The following is an 18,371-nucleotide window of genomic DNA, read 5'->3' as shown; positions in this document are numbered from 1 at the left end:
CCTTTGCCCCACTCGGGGACAGTCCCCCCGGGCTGACGGCAGCACCGTGCCCGCAGCCCCACGCCGTGCCTCGACCGTGGCGGCGAGCCGGGCCACGCCACGGCCGGCATTTCCCACGGCAAGGGCCGGTTTGCCTCCCCGCGCCCCCACGTTTCGAGGCCAGTCGGGGAGGGGGGGCTGGGGGCAAGGCAGGGTCTGGGCAGAGCTGCACAGGGGGAGAAGGAGGTGGGCGAAGCCCCCCAGGGAATGAGCACCCATGCTGGGCGGGGGGAGACCTGGGTGCTCAGGGGTGGCCCTGGCATGTCCCAGCTGGGGCAGGACCGCAGCTCAGCACCGGGCGCCCAGCTCCAGGGGGTGAAGGAGAGAAGCCCCCAGGGACCCACCGAGGGCTTTGCTCCGGCGCTCGACCGCAGGGGAGCCAGCACTCAGCCAGCCCCGGGGCCCGGCGAGGAGCCTGAGCCAGGGCAGCGGGACCCTGGGCCAGGAGCTGGCCCCTCTCTGCCTTCCCATGGCAGAGCCCTCCTGGAGCCAGCCCAGGGCGGCGGGGGCCCAGCAGGAAAGCAGCAGACATCAGGATTTCAGTAACTCGCTGAGATCAGGCTGCTAAACCAGGGGAAGCCCTTGGGCCTCCTCCTTCCCCAGCACGGCCAAGGCAGGGAGCCAGCACAGGCACGGCCACGGGGCAGGAGCAGCCGCCCCAGCCCTCACACCCTGGCAGCTCCTGCGGCGTAGGCACAGCACCAACGCACCGCATGGAAAAAAGCCCCTAAAACCCCGGTGAGTTTCCCGGCAATCGTTATCGGCAGTTCCCAGAAGGGCAGGACCGCAACTGGCAGAGGGGTTATCTTGGAGACCTCTCCGAGCCTGCCAAGTGCAACACGTCCCCTTCCTCCGGCCGGGATGAGGACAGTGGCCGTGGGCACTGTGGCTGGGGCTGCGACAAGCGCTGGCCCAGGGGTCCCGTGGGCAGCGAGGGGCCGGAGGCTGCTACGGCGGGAGGATGGCCCAGCACCCTCCACTCCTCCACCACGTCCCTGCTCCCCACAAAAGCCCAACACAGCTGAGCTCAGGGTACCACGAGGTGAAATACGTGGGCAGGGGCCATGGAAAGAGTGCTTCATCCCCAGCACCTCGTGGCATCCAGCCCCCCTCTCCCCCGGGAGAGCATGAAGGCAGGAGGAGGAACCATGGCCTCACCCCGGGGCAGGGAAGACGATCAAGAAAAACCCTGGACTACATCTCCATTTCCAGGACTCTATTTGTGTTTGGCACAACATTGCAACGTGGTTTCACCCGAAAGAAAACCAAAAAGGACTCAGTGGGGCACGTGGTGCAGCCACGCCAGGTCTCACCCGGGTGACGCAGCCCATGCTACAGCTGCATCCCAGCCGCCGCTGCGGCCACTTCCCAAATCGCCTGCGTGACGTGGTGCAGCCCCTCGCACCAGGAGTGGGGGTGATGTTGCCTCGTGTCCCCTCAGTGCCCCCCTGCCAGACCCCAGTCCCCTCAGGGGACATGGCTCGAGCCCCCATACTGCTGGGAGAGCCAACTCTCTGCCAAGCCCCAAAATGCCCTGGCTCCCCCCCCTGCCCCAAGTGCCGGCTGGCCCCAGGGCCAGGGACCTTGCCCTGGCACTCTGCTGTCACGGGCCGTACCCACCCGTTCCAAAAAATGAGCTTGCAGACCCTTGCGCAAGACGGCACGTGCACTGGCACGGCGAGGAGCGGAACAATGCAAAGGCAGGAAAACACTGTCACCAGCCCAGCCCAGCCTGTGCCCTTTGCTCCATCCCTTTTATTACAGTGCCAAAAAAACCAAACCCCAGTGAGGCATCCCCTGAGCCCTGGGGCAAGGGCAACCCGCTCTCGGGCCACTCTCAATGTACCGTTACTGTCACAGAAAGGGGTGCCAGGGAGAGAAATGGCACGGCACTGCTCCGTGCACCTGGCTGGCCCCCAAGCCACAGCAGCTGGGCACTGCCGCCAGCCCCCGGGGAGGAACATAGAAAAGACAGGAGTGTACAAAAGGGTTACCCGAGGCAGAGCACGGGCAAAGCGCACCGTCACAGCACAGGAGAGCGGCTCTGTTCCTTCCTCGTGCGCCCACGGCACCAGGAAAGGGGACCTAGCAGCCAAGAGTCCGGCCCGCGGCACTCGGTGCCGGGGCAGCCAAGCGTCCCTCTGTCCCCTCTTCCAGGGTGCTGGGCTCCAGCCGCCCCAGGCAGCCTCTCCCTCGCAGCCCCACGCAGCAGAGGGGCCCAACCCTGACCCTGCTTCCCTGTGTCCCATCCTCGCTGCTGGCAGGGCTGCTCCAGGGAGCTGGCGTCGGAGCCGGCAAAGCCTTGGCCCTCTCCCCGTCACCTACCCCGGCAGAGCAGCAGGAGAGGGAGATGGAGAACAAGCCCCCGGCCAAAAGCTCAGCAGGCCAGCGCCGTGCGAAGGGCCAGAGAGGGGCTGGGGGAGGGAAATGGGACAAGCGTCTCTTCGTCTGCAATAGAAAGTTTTAAATATGCTCATTAAAATAATTGCTTTTAAAAAAACAGACTCCCCCAGCCCTAGCGGGAGGGGCCCCAGGGCAGAGTCCTCCCTCAGCCCCCGACGCCGCGGTCCTCAGGGACGGCCGAGGTCCTGAGAGGTGACGGAGGAAAGCCAGCGTCCCCGGCCGGCTGCTGTCCCCTGCCCTGGGCACGCGTCCTCTCGTGGCTCCACGGCTCCCCACCGCCTGCCCTTACTCCAGCCCCAGGATGTAGTTGATGCCTTGGACCAGTCCGATGATCACCGGCTGCCAGGCCACCAGGTAGCGCAGCCAGTCCAGCAGCTGCCCGTACATGACGTGAGGCCTCTCCCAGCTGGGCAGGAAGGAGTTAAAGAGCCACGGGGAGAGAGGAGCGCAGCCCACCGAAGAGACACCCAAACCTGCCATGCAGGGACCAGGGGACACAGCCCCAACCCTCTGCAGCGGTGGGTGCTGGGGGAGGGATGGCTCTGGCCAGGGTCACCTCGGCCGTGCCTTGACAAGGAGGGTCTGGGGTGTCCCGTGGGATGAGGCGGGGGCCAGCTTCACCATCTCCTCTTCCTGCGGGATGGACAGGACCTGCCGTTGAGCCGGGGCACCCATGTGATGTGCAGGCAGCAAACCCAGCAGCTGACTCTGTGGGGACTTGTGCTCCTTATGGGAGCATCCAGAGGTAGAAAAGCAAAACCTGAGGCACGAGTCATCCCCTGCAGTGGTGCAGAGAGGGGGACGGCGGGGGGGGCAGCACAGGAGTGGCTGAGCACTCCCACCAGCGGGCAGGGACTGTGGGAGTCAGCCATGAAGGGCTTCGTGAACATTTTCATCTCACCCAAGAGCCTCAGTGGCATCCGCAGCCTTCCAGCTCCCCCGACGTGCCTGCTGCTCTGTGCCAGGTGACGTGCCCAGCTCAGGGACATATTTTGCGGGGGTCTCTGCCACTGCTGTGGGCTGGCAGCAACCTTCCTGGGGTGCCAGGCAAGCCCAAATGAGCAGCCAGCAGCTCCCGGACACAGCCCTGAGCCCCTCATACGCTCTACCCACTGCTCCCCTTCACAAGGCGCTGGGTCTCATAAGGAGAAAGGATACGGGTTACTGAACATTCTCTTGAGATCCACCTTCTCTTTGCAGTATGGACACGTCTGCTTCTTCCCGACGATGCACCAGCCACGGATGCAGAACTCATGAAACCTGGAGAGCGGCACGTTAAGGGGAACTGCCTCGGACTGGAGGAGGGGGGGACATGACCGAGCACGGACGAAACCCATCGAGCTTAAAAAAAATTCAGCCGCATGCTGCTGTGCAGATGATGGGAAACATCCATGCTATGTAAGGGTGGCTGCGTCACACAACTGCAGCCCTTTCCTAGAAGGCGCAGCACCTTCCAGGCACAGAGGAAAGGGCTCACAGGGCAGTGGGTCAGGGCTATAACCAATGTATCAGGCACAGATGAGACACAAATCCTTCACTGACGGTGCCCAGCACACATGTTGCCCAGCACACGCTCACACTGGGACTGGGTTAGACCGACATGGGCGGTCAGGGCAGAGGCTGCAGGGAAGCTCCTCAATACGAGGATGAGAGCCGGCAGCAGAGGACTGGCAGGGATGTGTCTGGCTGTGAAATGCTGGGGCTTCAAGCACCGGGAAGGTTTGTACAGCCCAGGAGAGCTCTGCAAACTTGACTGCGTGCGTTACACAAAGCTCCTGCAAAGGCTTCTTGAGGATTAACAACGTATTTAGGGAATTTCTCCCAGGGTCTGACTTCCAGGTGCCAGCTATGCTCTGTCACGGCAGACGGGTAATGAGGATTCACCCAACCTGAGCACAACCTGGAGAGGTTACAGGGAAACTTGAGGTAGCGGCAGCCGGGGCCCTGCGGCACAGCCCTGGGGTGAGGCGAGGCTGCTCGCTGTGACAGGGGATTCTGCCACGCAGGAGGGTGTCACTGAGCAAACAGAAACTCCCCTAGGTAATGCCTCTGCTTCTGAAACCAAGGGTTAATGCCAGAGAGCAGCAGCAAGAGCAGCTCCCTCCTCTGCACTGGAGCAGAGGGCTGCCGGTGCCAATGATCCAGGGCTGCCAGCCAGCCTTCGCCCCTGGGGACCACCACGAGCACCGACTCCTCCGACAGCCACAGACCCCCCCGAGCTGCTGCAGGGTGAGTGACGTGCAGGCCCAGGCCCCACGCGGGGTCGGTTGCCAGGGCCATGCCAGTGTAAACCTCGCCAAACAGTTTATAGCGGTTAAATTTAGGCAGCGAGTTTCGCCGGCGTGACCTTTCCTCAAGCTCGGCTTGGAAACCACCTTGCAGCCAGAAACGCAAGTGGTGCCAGAGGACATCCCATCTCCACCGCTGAGTCACCGCTGGAAAAACCCCAGATCCGTCCCCAGCTGGGGCTGAGCAATGACCAGGACTTCCAGTTTCAAAACCGACTGCACCTCAATCAGCTGACAGGGAGGGCTGAGTGATTCCAGGGTGCTGGAAACCCCATGCACAGCTGGAGTCACCGTAGGAGTTTTGCGGAAGAAGGAATCTGCCGGGCTGTGGCTGGAGCAGACAGGGCGGGCAGTGACTGGCAGCACTAGAGCAGGGGGGCTGTTTTCTGAGGGATGCCGTGCAGGGCAGGCAGTGTTTTCCCCCCTGACTCTTCCCTTCAGAGCCTCTCAGCCAGGACCCACAGCGCTGGCTTTCCAACAAGGGGCCAGCATGATGCAGGCAGCCCAGCTCGTCTAGATTGGGGATACTTCACGCCCCTACCTCACACCGCTGGAGCTGGCACAGCGGCAAGCGCCAGGCAGACAGGTTCCAGCAGATTTGGCAAAGGCAGCTGGAAAGCAAGGTGCAGCTCCACGGCAGCACCGCCAGAGCCGGGGGAGCTGAGGAGGGGAAAGAGGAAACAACTACTTGTAACATACACAGAGGCATCGAGGAAGCGATTTCAGGGACACACAGGACTTCGCCACTTTCCATGCCAAGTCAGCTATGACAGACGCATGGATCATGTGCAAAATCAGCAGAATGGCCCTGCGTCTCAAGACAGGCGTTTCTTCACCCCAGGTCGGGGAAGCCGGGGGCAGGAGCATTCTGCTGCCAGCCCCGGTGGGGAGCCAGCAAGGCAAGGGGCTAGCTCCTGAGGAGAAGGATACACGTGGTTGCAGGAGAGGCGGTAGGTGTTCTCAATGATCCCTTCCTCGTTGACATCCACGAAGATCTGCTGACCACAGACGGCGCAGACGCTGTCGGAGAGGTGCTTGGTGGGCATCCCCGAGGCGCTGTAGAACTGAGCGAGGGCAGAGCAGAGGGAGAGCGGTGACAGTGGGAGGGCACGCATCCCACACCCGTGTCGGCACGGCTAAGCTTTAAGGAGGGCTGGGGTCAGCACCCGAGGAGTCCAGCCTCGGCCTTTTGGCCTTAAAAACCTTGTTACAGGTCCAGCTGCGGGAAACAACTACAACAGGACAGGGAGCTGCTCAGTGACATGGCGGCCCATCACACCCCAGCCCCACAAGCCCCTTCCCCATGCCAGGGACCACCCCACTTAGCTCCCCGACGGCCGTGTGAGTTGTCAGCTGCCTGCCAGGGCTGGTGCACCCGCGCTGGGGCATGAGGGCAGAGGCTGGATGTGACAGCAGGACAAGCTGGAGGTCACAGCTTTGACCCAAGATGACAACTTTGGGCTGGCAGTCAAATACGGCCCGAGCCATCGAATACAGCCCGAGCCTCCAGCCCTGCAGGACCCCAAAGCTCGGACGGCCAAGGAGTTAAGCTCAGAGCAGCCACCCCCCACCATTTCCAAGCCTGTTGGCTCAGCATCAGCCTGACACAGCACGCAGGAGGGTGCAGGCACACAACCGCGTCTCCCCGTGCGCAGCTCTGGATCCACAAGCTCCTGGGACAGCTGCAAGCCCCAGGTCACTCATGCCGCGTCCCAGCTCCCACAGCCAGGCCGGGAGACACAGAATCATAGAATATCTCAAGTTGGAAGGGACCCATAAGGATCACCAAGTCCAACTCCCTGCTCCTTGCAGGACTACCTAACACTAAACTATATGGCTAAGAGCGTCGTCCAGACACTCCTTGAACTCTGACAGGCTTGGTGCCGTGACCACTTCCCTGAGTAACCTGTTCTGGGGACTGACCGCCCTCTCAGTGAAGAACCTTTTCCTAATGTCCAATCTGAATTTCCCCTGACACAGCTTCATTCCATTTCCTTGTGTCCTATCACTGGTCATGAGGGAGGAGATCAGCACCCCCCCCTCCGCTGCCCCCTTGAGGAAGGTGTAGACTGTGATGAGGTCACCCCTCAGTGATGAGGTCACCCCTCAGCCTTCTCTTGTCTGAGCTGAACAAACCAAGTGACCTCAGCTGCCCCTCATACACCTTGCCCTCGAGGCCTTTCACCATCTTGGACACTCTGATAGTGTGATGTCCTTCTTATATTGAGGCACCCAAAACTGCATGCAGTACTTGAGGTGGGGCTGCACCAGGGCAGTGCACAGTGGGACAATCACCTCCCTCGACCAGCTAGCGATGCTGTACTTGATACACCCCAGGACACAGTTGGCCCTTTGGGCTGCCAGGGCACATTGTTGACTCATGTTCAACTTCCCATCAACCCAAAACCCCAGATCTCTTTCTGCAGGGCTGGTCTCCAGCCTCTCATCCCCCGATTTGTACGTATTACCAGGATTACCCCATCCCAGGTAGAGAATCTGGGACTTGCTCTTGTAAAATTCCATACAGTAGTGATTGCCCAGCTCTCTAGTCTATCCAGATCTCTCTGTAAGGCCTCTCTACCTTTGAAGGAGCCCACAGCTCCTCCTAGTTTAGTATCATTGGCAAAACACGACTCCAGCAGAGACCTGGCACAGCTTCGCTCCAAGTATCCCATGGAGCCCTTGGGCTGCAGTGCCAGCGTCTTCCCAGCAGCCCTGGAGCCAGGCCAGACCCTCGAGAAGCGCCCAGGCTGCTGCAGGCCTGTCCTGGGCACCCACCGCCTATGTGGGGGGAAACCCAAGCTCTGTCAAGGTGTCCCAGTGCGAGTGGAAGGCGGCTGGTGAGGGTCTGGGGCTCCCCAGTCCTGCCAGGCAGAACCTCCAAGGAGCAGCAACAGAAGGCTTAGAGAGGAGGAGGAAACACAAAATCCAAGACCCTAAAGAGCTGCTGCAAAGAAGCAACATGACCTACTCCACCAGTGTCTTAGGTCATGTATTTTTTGGTGGAGTCAGCTTTTTTGGTAACAGGTGAGTGGGCTACAGATTTTAGGCCACCACTGCAGACATGCAGGAACATGCCCTCTGTCCCCAGGGACAGCACAGGCTGCAGTGGGTGCCAGCAGCAGAAGGAAGCCCATGGTGTGAATCCTTCCCTGATGGCTGCAGGTCATGAGTTAATGTACCCACAGTGTGGTCCCAGAAACAGGAGTGCTCTTTGGCACTGGAGATTTTAAAGGCCCAGGTAGAGAAATATTTGTCAGAAGTTTAGAGGGGCTGAACAGATCCTTCCACTCCCTCATTTCTTGTGCTTCTGAGGATGAGAAGACACCCACAGAGGCTTTCCTCTTAAGGAAGGATCTCAGAGCCACTCTGTTACATCAAAAACCTCCCAACGCAGACACCGTGGTAGTGGGCCCAGAGAGAGCACAGCGAGAATGGCAGTAGCCTCAGGGAGCCCTTCCTCAAGGGGGGAGCTTGATGCACTTTCCCATTTAGGGGACGCAAAAAGCTACTGCTGCAACTGACCATTTCAGGCCCCCCCCATAACGGGGAGGACTCTCGCCTGGGGGACAGCACGGCATTAACTCACCCCGATCGTTGAGGCCATGTAATCTGCACACATCTCGGCAAAGTCCCGCTCCAACACCCCGTAGTAAAGACCGTAGAAGAGGAGGGAAATGCCAAAGTCCATCGCGTCTTCTGGCTTGATTCTACAACAGAAGAGCCCAAATGACATCAAGAGCTTTTTTGGGGGGCTGCAGGGGTGCAAAAGCCAGCATGCTGACACAGCCCACAGCACTAACTCCATTGCAAAAGTGGTCCACCAAGGCAGTGGACACACATCACTGGGAAGCATCACCCATAAAGGTCTTCTAGGCACCTGCCCAGCACAACCCCGGTCCCTGCTTCTGGGACACTTCACCTTGGTTGTCAACAAGCAGCATTTGAATGGAGATGTGGGTGTGACAACCCAGCTTTCTAATACCTGGTGCCCATCGCCCTCACCAGCCTCTGGAATGAGCCACTGCAGTAATCTCCAGCTATCTCATGCACCAGATCAGCACCCAGTAAGCACCCAGTTAACACTTTCATGTTTCTGCAGGCAGTTGCCAGGTCTGCTCATATTCCAGAGAAGGAATCAACCTCTCTAAACATGAAGCTGGCTTGGGCTAAGGTCCTCTACTACCACACCTGGGCTGGCTGCTTGTTGCAGGTACCTCTTTATCACGGTAGCAAAGAAAATCCCACTGCTGCCCCCAGGCTGGACATGCGCAGAGCTGGAGGAGCTGCTCACACAGCTGAACTGGAAGCAAAGCAGGGCTCTCCAATAACCTTGACCAGTTCAGGTACCAGCATCTCACCTGTGATCCTCCCAGCAGGGAGAAGACACCCCAAGAGTCTCTTTGGCCCCATTAATCAGACTGCTAAGACAACTATTTTTCCAGAGTTACATCCCCCGCCCCAGCAGTAGGACCCAAAAGATTCACTCACCTGAATAATAAGTTAAGACCAAAAAGTGTAAACATCACAGCCATGTACCCTACGATTCCAGTGGCATAGCTGATCTTGTATATTAGTAGAAACCATTTATAAACCAGCCTGTAAAGAATTAAAACAAGAATTTAACTACCTCATTTTTTCTGAAAGAAACTGCACCAAGCACCTAAAGAGTTTTACTTTTTAAACCTGGATGATGTTGTTTTCAGACACTTCACCTACCCACACACATGGGCAACAGAGCTTTAAATTTCTAATTCAAGCTACAGATCCGCCACTGCCATGGGCCGCTCACGGTCTTGACTTCCAAACTAGAAACCTCGGGATCTCCAAAGGCTGTAAGCAAGTGTGCTTCACACTGGGAATGCCCTCAGTGAGGCTGCCAGCCCACGCGGTATCTGCCTTACCAACACCCACTCGGGTACCAGGTGCATTGGGCTGGCTGCCAGCAGCCGGTTAGTGCTTCACACCGACCCACACGGGCAGCACAGGCAGGGGTTGCACACCTCCGGGGTGCAAAGTTTAAGACAATGATCTGTGGCAGCAAAACTGGAAAGAGCTGCTTGTAATGGTTACCCTGGGGCTGAGGAGTTTTCCCAGGAACATGTGTACTAACCTGGGCGTTGTCTGTACCAGAGGTTTTCGAGTTGCCCTGAAGGTGACAAAAGCTGTGACTGCTGAGAAGAGCACCCAGATTACCAGGAACCGCCACCAGTACAGCTTGATCGTGAAATACAGAGGCACTACCCACATCTGGAAGAGGGTCACCATCTGCAGGAACAGAGGAAAGGCATTTTGAGCTGGCTCTCTGCTCATCCGACATCAGCAACACCCTGCCAGTCCTGGCAGCTGTTCTCCTGCCTGCATCAAAGGGCCCTGAACAGCACCAGGAAACGCAGGAGGTTCGGTCTGTGGCACCCAGCACCCAGAGAACATGCTCAGAGCCTAACTGAGGGAGTTGGACGCAGCAGCCAGGCGATCTTTGGTAGCAAAGGACTAGAGCTGGAGGGAAAACACACAGGACACATCTCCAGAGGAAGGTACAGGAGATGATCCACCTAAGTAGTTGTTGTAAGGTGGCTATGTAAACCTTCGCCTCTCCAGGGTCCTGAACACTGCAACCACAGACACCTCAGGCAAGTATTAAAAAAGGAGACAGGCACAGCGGAAGGTTTCAGACTTGTCTCTGCCCTACAGCCTATTCCCAAAAGGGATCTATGGCCATGCAGCTGAGCTCCTCTAGTGCTGCTGGAGGGGAAGAGGCAAACAGGTTTGGTTTAAAGTTCATAGAGGATTACAGGTATTACCTGGAAACATTAATTACGATAAGGAAGTCAGGGTGAGGTTGGTTCAGGTGAAATAACAGTCCCTGACAAGCCAGTGGCATCAGCAAGTGGCAGGTCTGCTCAGCAGAGCCCAGTGGTGCTGCAGGAACCGTCAAACCCAGGGTCCTGGCAGCAAGAAGCCCCCATCGCTTCTGAGGAAGTGCTCACAAAATGCAGCTTCCCTTTGCGTTACCCTCAGGCCAATACCCGAGCTCTGCTTGTCCCATCACCTGGTGTCAAAGCACTATGTAAAACTGAGTTATTGGCATCACTTATAACAGAAACTGGAGGCCTCCAGGCGCATCCATCCTCATCCCTAGCTAGAATCCCCACAGGCTGCTGGGAAGACAAGGGTATCTCAACACCAGACAAGAGGAGAAAAACAGGAACATACTTCTCAGCAGCTAAAGGATGGCATCGCTCAGCACTCGCATCCAGCCTCGAAACAAAACAGCTGTGTGGGAGACACTTACGTTGTAGGAGCGAGGGTGCCTCTGTTTCCACTGAACCAACAGGAGCTGTGCCACCACTAGCGTGGCGATAAGGATGAGGACCATTTCGGCATGCATAGCCTCGTGACCACGGTGCTTGGCATGCATCCGTGCATGCTCCACCCTGCAACAACAGGGAAAAGGTGGCTGAGGAGCATGCGGGCACAGACCGCATGCTAACAGCACAGTGGGGCTGACAAACACCTTGGCACAGGGGAGGCAGGAAGACCAGACTGAGAGACACCATGAAGGAATGTTGTGGAGATGGGTGCTATGTTGCAATCCAGAGGAGAAAAGACAAAAGGCTTCTCTGAGACTAGCTAATTTTTAAACTGTGAAAGTGAAGACTGCTATCCAGCCCATCCTGGCATGAATGAGGCAGAGATAACTCAATGCTGACGTAGCTGAACTAACGAACATGGAGTGCACGCCTCACGTAACTCACCCAGCAGCTCACCGGTGCAACAGCATCAGCCGAGAGGCTGTTTGACACCACGAGTGTGCAGTAACGCTCAATACCAAACCCTCAGCCCAGCTGCAGAGCCAGCAGCACCATGCCCCCTCTCGCCCAGCAAGGGAAAGCCTGAATGGGCAGGATGGGCACGGTCTATAGCTGGCAAAACCCACAAACCCCAACAAATCGCTTCTCTCTGCCCTGCACAACCCCATTTGCATCCTGGAACAAGTGATTTCCAGACTGATGCTCTACAGACACCTGGGGTTTCTTTGCAGCTTGTGCTGTTTGACCAAAAACCAAGGCAGAATTAAGACCTGTAACATCCTTACATCTCGGTCTTAAGCTGCCAAGACAGTTCAAGTTAAGAGAAAAAACATCCAAACCCAACAAATATGCCAAATTCTCTGATCTTAAGTCATCCTCTTTAAATTAATACTGAGAGAAGACCAGTCTTAGCGTGCTTTTCAACAAGTGTCTAGCTGAAATTGGTTTGGCTAAGGGAAAAGGAGGAATATTTAGTAAGCAGTTTAAAAGAAAAAATATTAGTATTGCCTTTTAAGACAGTTCATACTTCCCCCTAACAAATAACGCTGCGCAGGGAAGGCTGACCCTGTCCTCTCCTGCCATGAATACGGGCTGTGCTGCTGGTAGCTCTGGTCAGGAGCAGGAGCTTGCTCAAGCTGTAAGCATCAGTTCACCTCCCAACACAGACTCACCTCCATCTCTCCTCTGGGGACAGGTGTGAAAGATCGACCTAGGGAGAAAAAAAAAAAAACCAAACAAAGAAATCAGCCACTGTAGTTCGGGAGCAGCGGTACCAGCCTAGAATGGATAACTTAATTTACTCCACCTCCTCAAACAGCGCAGGTGCTGGTTTATGACCCACACGAGCAAGGCTGTGCTGCGTGTCTACAACGCCTGTTCACTGTGAGTAACCCTGACATGGCACCCGGCTCCTTTATCTCCTGGTGAGACCCAATCAGTGCTGACGGCAGCGGTGGAGTCAGCTGCAAAGCCTCCCCGGGATTGCTCCTTGCAAACTTTAAGAAGGGAAGCCCTGGATTCAGAAGCTTTAAACAACAAATCCTCAACATGCCCATCATGACACCACAGCCCAAAGCTGTCTTTTGACCCTCCAGACTGTATGGGAAGAGCTGCAGAGTCCCCCTGCTCCTCCATCACCTGCAAGTACCTTTCCCCTTTTCCTCATGTATTTTAGTGCAGCCAAGGCTCTGACCACCGTCCCATGCTACGTGTACCAGAGGAACTGGTTTAAGTCCGAAGTTCACAACCCAGCCAGGTGTCTCTGGGCACAGAGGGGCGATCCCAGTGCACATCAGAAACAGGACAGAGAAGGGAGTCCAAAATGCCACCAGTCTGCAGGACAGGGGATGGCACCTGCATACCAGCAACAAACCATCACCAAAAAAATTTTCAGAACGAATCACAGAAGATATAGGACTTGCTCTGCTGACGCGGCTGGAAGTTTCTCCCAAGTGTTACGGGCAGCAAAGTTTTTGGCCGACACAAGCAACCGAGAGTGACGGGAGTTGTTGTTATTAGTGATGAGAGATGATGGGCTGGCATAATCTGTGCTTAACGCAAGCTGAAACTGCCAGGCTGGACTCAGGTTGTTAAGGACATCCTCTATCTGACAGGTTTAGGGGACAGAAGGAACATACCAAGTGATTTAAAAGCCCCCCCCCACAGAACTGCGACTCTGTGCTAACCTTCTCAGCTTGCAAGCAAGCAGCACCCAAACCTCACCCAGAGGACAAGCCTCACAGAATCCACTGTCTCCCCCAGTGAGATTTGGTGTGAATACTCTCACCATGAGGCATTTGGACTGGGGAGGAGTGGGGGGACCTTTGACATTGCATTTCAGCTTTCTCTTGGAGCTTTGTATCTTTACACAAGAGCTGAAGATGCCTCCAGCACCGGTCACGTCCCTGCACAGGCTCACTGGCCAGGCAGCACTCATCCCAGTGCCAGCACAAACCCCGATACACAGCGCTGGGGATGCAGCAAACGAAATCCCACAGCTCTGACTTCATCTCGCCTTTCCTTGGTGAGGCACAAACACAAATAAAACCTACAGTGGCTCACCTGGGGTTGGGCACATAAACGCATGGTTTTCAAAACACCATCTGGCTGGAGACGCTCCAGCATGGCCGAGGGGATGGGGACGGCACTTGCCCTGGCTGCCAGCTCTCCCCCCCTGCACAGCCACAGCTGAGCACATGGCTGGCCAGCCCTGAATGACCCATGCTTGATGTTTACCAGCAAGCAGGTATGGAGCCGTAAGAAGAGTGATCGAAAACAAGTCGCAGCAAGGACTTTGTTATCGTGCTTTCCTGCACAGTCTGGATTTGTGTACGCAGGAACAGGCTCCACCTCACTCCAGCCTTCAATGACCAGGTACGGAGCTGTTGGCTCGGCTTCAACCTTTACCCCCAGGGCTCTCCCAGGGACAGCGCGGCAGCCAGCCTCGCCTGTCCGTGTGCAGGATGCCGTGCCACCGCTGCCGGCACGCGCGGCAGATCCCTCGGGGCTGTTCCCCAAATAGGTGTCTCGCAGCCAGCACCTCCGATAGCACCCGGGCTCGGCCAAGGACATGCACAGCCGCCTTGCTTCCTCTGTGACGCCTAATTATACCCTGGGGTGAGGAGGCAGGGAAACACACGCATGGCAGCGATCTCTCTGCGTGCTGTTACACATCTGCTGTGCTTCACCCCAGAGCAATACCTGTGGGAGATTTGGTCCCCAAGGCCTTTGAGAAGCACTTCAGTACTTAGATAGATGCAAAATATAGAGCTATGAAAATCCCTGTTTGAGCTCGCTGGCTTGCATAGGAAACTGCGTGTAGGTGGTGACGATCTGACACCGGCTCCAAGAAGCACGCTCGTATCATCCAAATTCCCCAAGCTCTTCGGTTCCTAAAGCAGCCACATCCAGATTAATCAGTTCAGTCACTGCTTTCCCTTAAAAAAGTCAGCTACACAATTCATAGTTAGAACAACTGCTCTGATAAACAGTAAAAAAACGAATTTTAAAAATCTTCTCAAGTCACTGCAAGCAGGAGAAGCTGAGAAACCCTATATGCTCGTTGGCCCAGCTCAGCTCTGGCGTAGGTCGGTCCCCCTGCAAGCCCTGTGAAGTCCCTGAGGGCTCCCACTGCCACTCCCCAGGAGATCCCTGCTGCCCCCAGGCTCCACCCCAGTCCTCACTGGATGAGGAAATTTTACAGGCACAGACAGTTCAGCACCTTCAAAACACATCAATTATTTTTTTCCCCTTACAGTGGCTTCTGGTCACTCCTCTGCACTGCGCCAGTAGCCACCCCATCCACGCTGGTCTGTCCCACACGTAGGGAACAATTCTCAGCCTCTTTCCTTCAGCATCTTCCCCAAATCTACAAATTCTTCAAACAAATGAGCTAAAGCCTTCTCAGCCCCAAACCCTATGGAAATCCTGCTGGCATTTCACATAGAAGAGGGCTTCCTACCTAGCTGTCCTCCAAAGCCAACTGCAACTGCCACATAAGCTGTCCTCGCAAGTGCAAGAATCCACAGCACTGGACACAGTTTTCCCTCAATTACAGGGACTGAGCTTCAACAGATTCCCCAGAGCTTAAAGCTCCTGAAATAACTTTATTAAGGGGAGCTGGGACGTGGCAGACAGGACATTCAGGCAGAGACAGATCGATCTGATGACTGTCAGACATGACTTGGCAGAGCAGCCACCCCAAACTGGACCTTCCAGTTAACCCCTTCTTGATCTGCATGCTCTCTTACCAAAGAAATCCAGTTTTGGTTCTAAAAATGAACAGCAATGGTGAACCCAAAGGCGAGACACGGTGCCAGGAAGCACCTGCTCTCGCTGTTAAGCATTCGCTCTATTTCTAGTTTGGGTTTGTCTCAGTTTGACACCCCAGGTTTGGGTCCCCTTCTAACCCCATCAGCTAGGCTGAAGAGCCTCTGCTCTTAAATCTCCCTTTACCAGGCCAGAGAGGCGAGGGGTTAGACAAGAACCATGAGGATGACATAATTACCTGAATATATGCTCTACCAAGCCTTGAGCACCAACCCACTCCCACTGCAGTCTCCTCCAGCTGGTGATACCTGCACAGGACTCACTGTGTGCAACCAACTAGAGCTCTTAGAACAACTTTTTTTTTTTTTTTTTAAATAAGGAATTAAAAATTATATATTCTGCCCTCTGTCTCCTCCATAACTCATGAACCACTCAAAAACCCCAGCCCCCTCTGGGTGATGACAGGGACATACTGGGTATCTATGACTAAAGTCTAATTCTCTCCTCAGACACAGTATCGTGGTCTTTGGAAGAAACTCATGCCACTCCCCAGTTTTCAGCAGGGACTAAGGCCCCAAAGCCACCACAAACCTGCGATCCCCATCACCAGGATAGTCAAGAGAATTACCTCCCTCTAGGAAAATGCAAAGGATGCTGCTACCTGTAATACTAAACCCGTAACTGCCTGTTTCTTGCAGTCCAGAAGCAGGGAGACAGGAGGATCTCCAGGCACACGTACCAATCACTCTGCTGCAAGCCAGTTGTAATCTCCTTACACTCTAAATCTGGGAAGGAGGTAAGGAGAACATCTAGAGGATGGAGAATAAGCAGCTGCTGATTTCAGTTCCAGGCTACAGACCAGCCTACAGCTCATGTTGTGCAGCTCCGCAGTATTTTGGCCATCGAAATCAACAGCGTCCAGCATCTGCTATGCACAGCCCTGGGCAGAGGCAGAAGAGAGCTGAGGATCTGGGACACCGGGGACCTGATCTCACCTTTCCCAACCTCAGTTTTGTTTCACATCACCCACTAGGAACAACCTGAAATAACTGGAAGATAAATCTCTGAGAGTCTGGCCATTCACCCAAGGCAGATTTTGAAGAGGCAGGCTCTTTAGTGAAAGTCTCAGGAAATTTTGGAATCTCAATTCCTTGTTTATTTTGCTCATAAAAGAGCGTGGTAACAACCAGCAGGGAGTAGAAAGGCCCTGACTGATCAAACGCTTCGATAATTGTAAATGAAACCTTTGACGACAGCCTGAGTTACAAACAGGCAGAGCCAAAGCCACATGACACTCAGCATTTATCCCACATGGGTGCACCAAGTGAAACGTTAAACCGCTTTCAGATCTGCACCATGCACTGGCCCCACCGTTAATGGTTCGTCAGTGACATGCTCAGCCCAAAGAGCTGCCAAGATCTCAGGACAACACAACCATTCGGATTTTGTCCCAGCAGACGTGGATTTTGTGGAATCACAGCACAGGGATAAGCACAGCCCTGGTACCCCTCCTTATCAGCTGCCTCCTCGCGATGCCCCCTCTGTCCCCCTCAGCCAGCCCCAAAAGCGGTTTCCTGCCGGACTGAAAAACAGGAATTTCACTTTTGAGGGTCAGAGACTTCAGATCTTCCACATTTATAAAGGGAAGAGGTTTCCCATCTGCTGCTGGCACTAAACTAAGGAGCTCACAAGTGCAACAGTTTACTATTTGCTTACTAGCTTGCCTTAAGTCTCACTTATCACGATGGAAGAGATTCACAGGAGGATGCCAGGCTCGCCTGTTCAGAGCCAGGCTCGGAGAGGCTGGTTCCAGCGTGCACAGCTACACCTTGGTGTTCTTCAAAGCCTGGCGGGAAAAACACCTCTCTGGCATAAAAAGCCACCAGCCAATATCTTTAAATATAACAAGCAGCAACTCAAGAGCGACTGATTTGTGCTTTAAGATGTTCAGTCACTGGATTTGAGGCTGAATCCTCCTGTCACCCCACTGTACCTGCTCCTCGGCAGCAACACACGGTGCAGGGAGGATGCACACGCGCTTCCTGGGCTTCAGGCAGACGGTTTCACCTCGCTCGCACAGCTCAGCTGTACACGAGGGAAGCTCCACAACTTGACCCTGCCAGTAAATTTCCCAAATACAACCTTCAGCACCTGAGAATTTTTAAGCCAAACTACCAGTTCTTGAGGAAAAGCACCGAAACCCACCCTGACTGCACCAGCTGACCATCTTGTCTGCCCCGTGCCACTGCTCCCAGGGCACAGGCAGCACTGCCAGCTGCACACACACAGAACTACTCTATAAGCAGAAGGAAAGCTCTTGAGCACGAAGCACAGGTGATGGCAAAGAGCTGCGGCAAAGCCTGGGACAGCAGTGCCATTAGAGTGCTGCGGTATGGCGGCAGACGCACACGCCACACTCCAGCTGCGCAGAAGCAGGCGAGCCCCTGCTCCCAGTTCCAGCTTTCCGAGCAGATTTTTTTTTTTTCCCTCCAGCTTTGCAATTTTTCATCTCTGCAATTTTTCATCTCCAGGAACACCTGAACGCCAGCACGGGAACTTCGATTAAAGGCCTCTGTTTCCCAAGAGCAACAAGAGCTACTAATTATCTCGGCGTGGAAGTTTGCATGGCACAGCACCAAGGTGACAGGCTGAACGTTACCCGCGCCGCCGGTGGCCGAGGGCACCCTGAGGAGCCCCATGTGCTCCCATATTCTCCGAAATGCAAATCCCACCCTGGTCCTGCGTGGCTTTTCCAGCAACGAGTTTTGCAGTCAGGGAATGAATTAAGAGCAGAGGTGCTGAAGGGCCCAACTGGTGTTTCCAGCGCGCCTCTTCACCCACATGAGCTTTGGGGACCCCGTCTGGAAACAGGCGCTTTGGCTACTTCAGGGATGCAAAGTCCTTCCGTGGGGTTTGTCCCCGAGTGCCTCGGTGTGCAATTACCCACAACATCCCCAACCGCCCTTTCCTCACACAACTCAAAGGCTGTTTCTGAGCACCCCCTCCTCCCCCCTGCTCCCCACAGCCTCCTCTGGCCACCTCCAGCCAATTCCTCCAT

At 55.5% G+C, this 18,371-nt stretch overlaps 1 protein-coding gene across 1 annotated transcript in view; it reads right to left on the bottom strand.

Moving 5' to 3' along the window:
• Nucleotides 1–1,633: 1,633 nt before the first annotated feature.
• The window catches only part of RNF121 (ring finger protein 121), a 16,931-nt gene continuing 193 nt past the window's right edge, over nt 1,634–18,371 (bottom strand). Inside the window, exons 2-9 of the mRNA XM_010576685.1 lie at nt 12,217–12,254; nt 11,026–11,167; nt 9,844–9,998; nt 9,222–9,329; nt 8,320–8,440; nt 5,661–5,794; nt 3,601–3,702; nt 1,634–2,848 (exon numbers count right to left, since the gene is read on the bottom strand). Of these exons, the coding sequence (XP_010574987.1) occupies nt 2,728–2,848; nt 3,601–3,702; nt 5,661–5,794; nt 8,320–8,440; nt 9,222–9,329; nt 9,844–9,998; nt 11,026–11,167; nt 12,217–12,254 (921 nt within the window). The 3' untranslated portion in view covers nt 1,634–2,727. The remainder of the gene's footprint in view (nt 2,849–3,600; nt 3,703–5,660; nt 5,795–8,319; nt 8,441–9,221; nt 9,330–9,843; nt 9,999–11,025; nt 11,168–12,216; nt 12,255–18,371) is intronic.

Source organism: Haliaeetus leucocephalus, unplaced genomic scaffold (genome assembly GCF_000737465.1).
Source record: "Haliaeetus leucocephalus isolate CR32 unplaced genomic scaffold, Haliaeetus_leucocephalus-4.0 Scaffold536, whole genome shotgun sequence".
NCBI lineage: Eukaryota > Metazoa > Chordata > Aves > Accipitriformes > Accipitridae > Haliaeetus > Haliaeetus leucocephalus.
The sequence above is the reverse complement of the archived record's forward strand: the minus strand, read 5'-3'. Positions and strand labels throughout refer to the sequence as shown.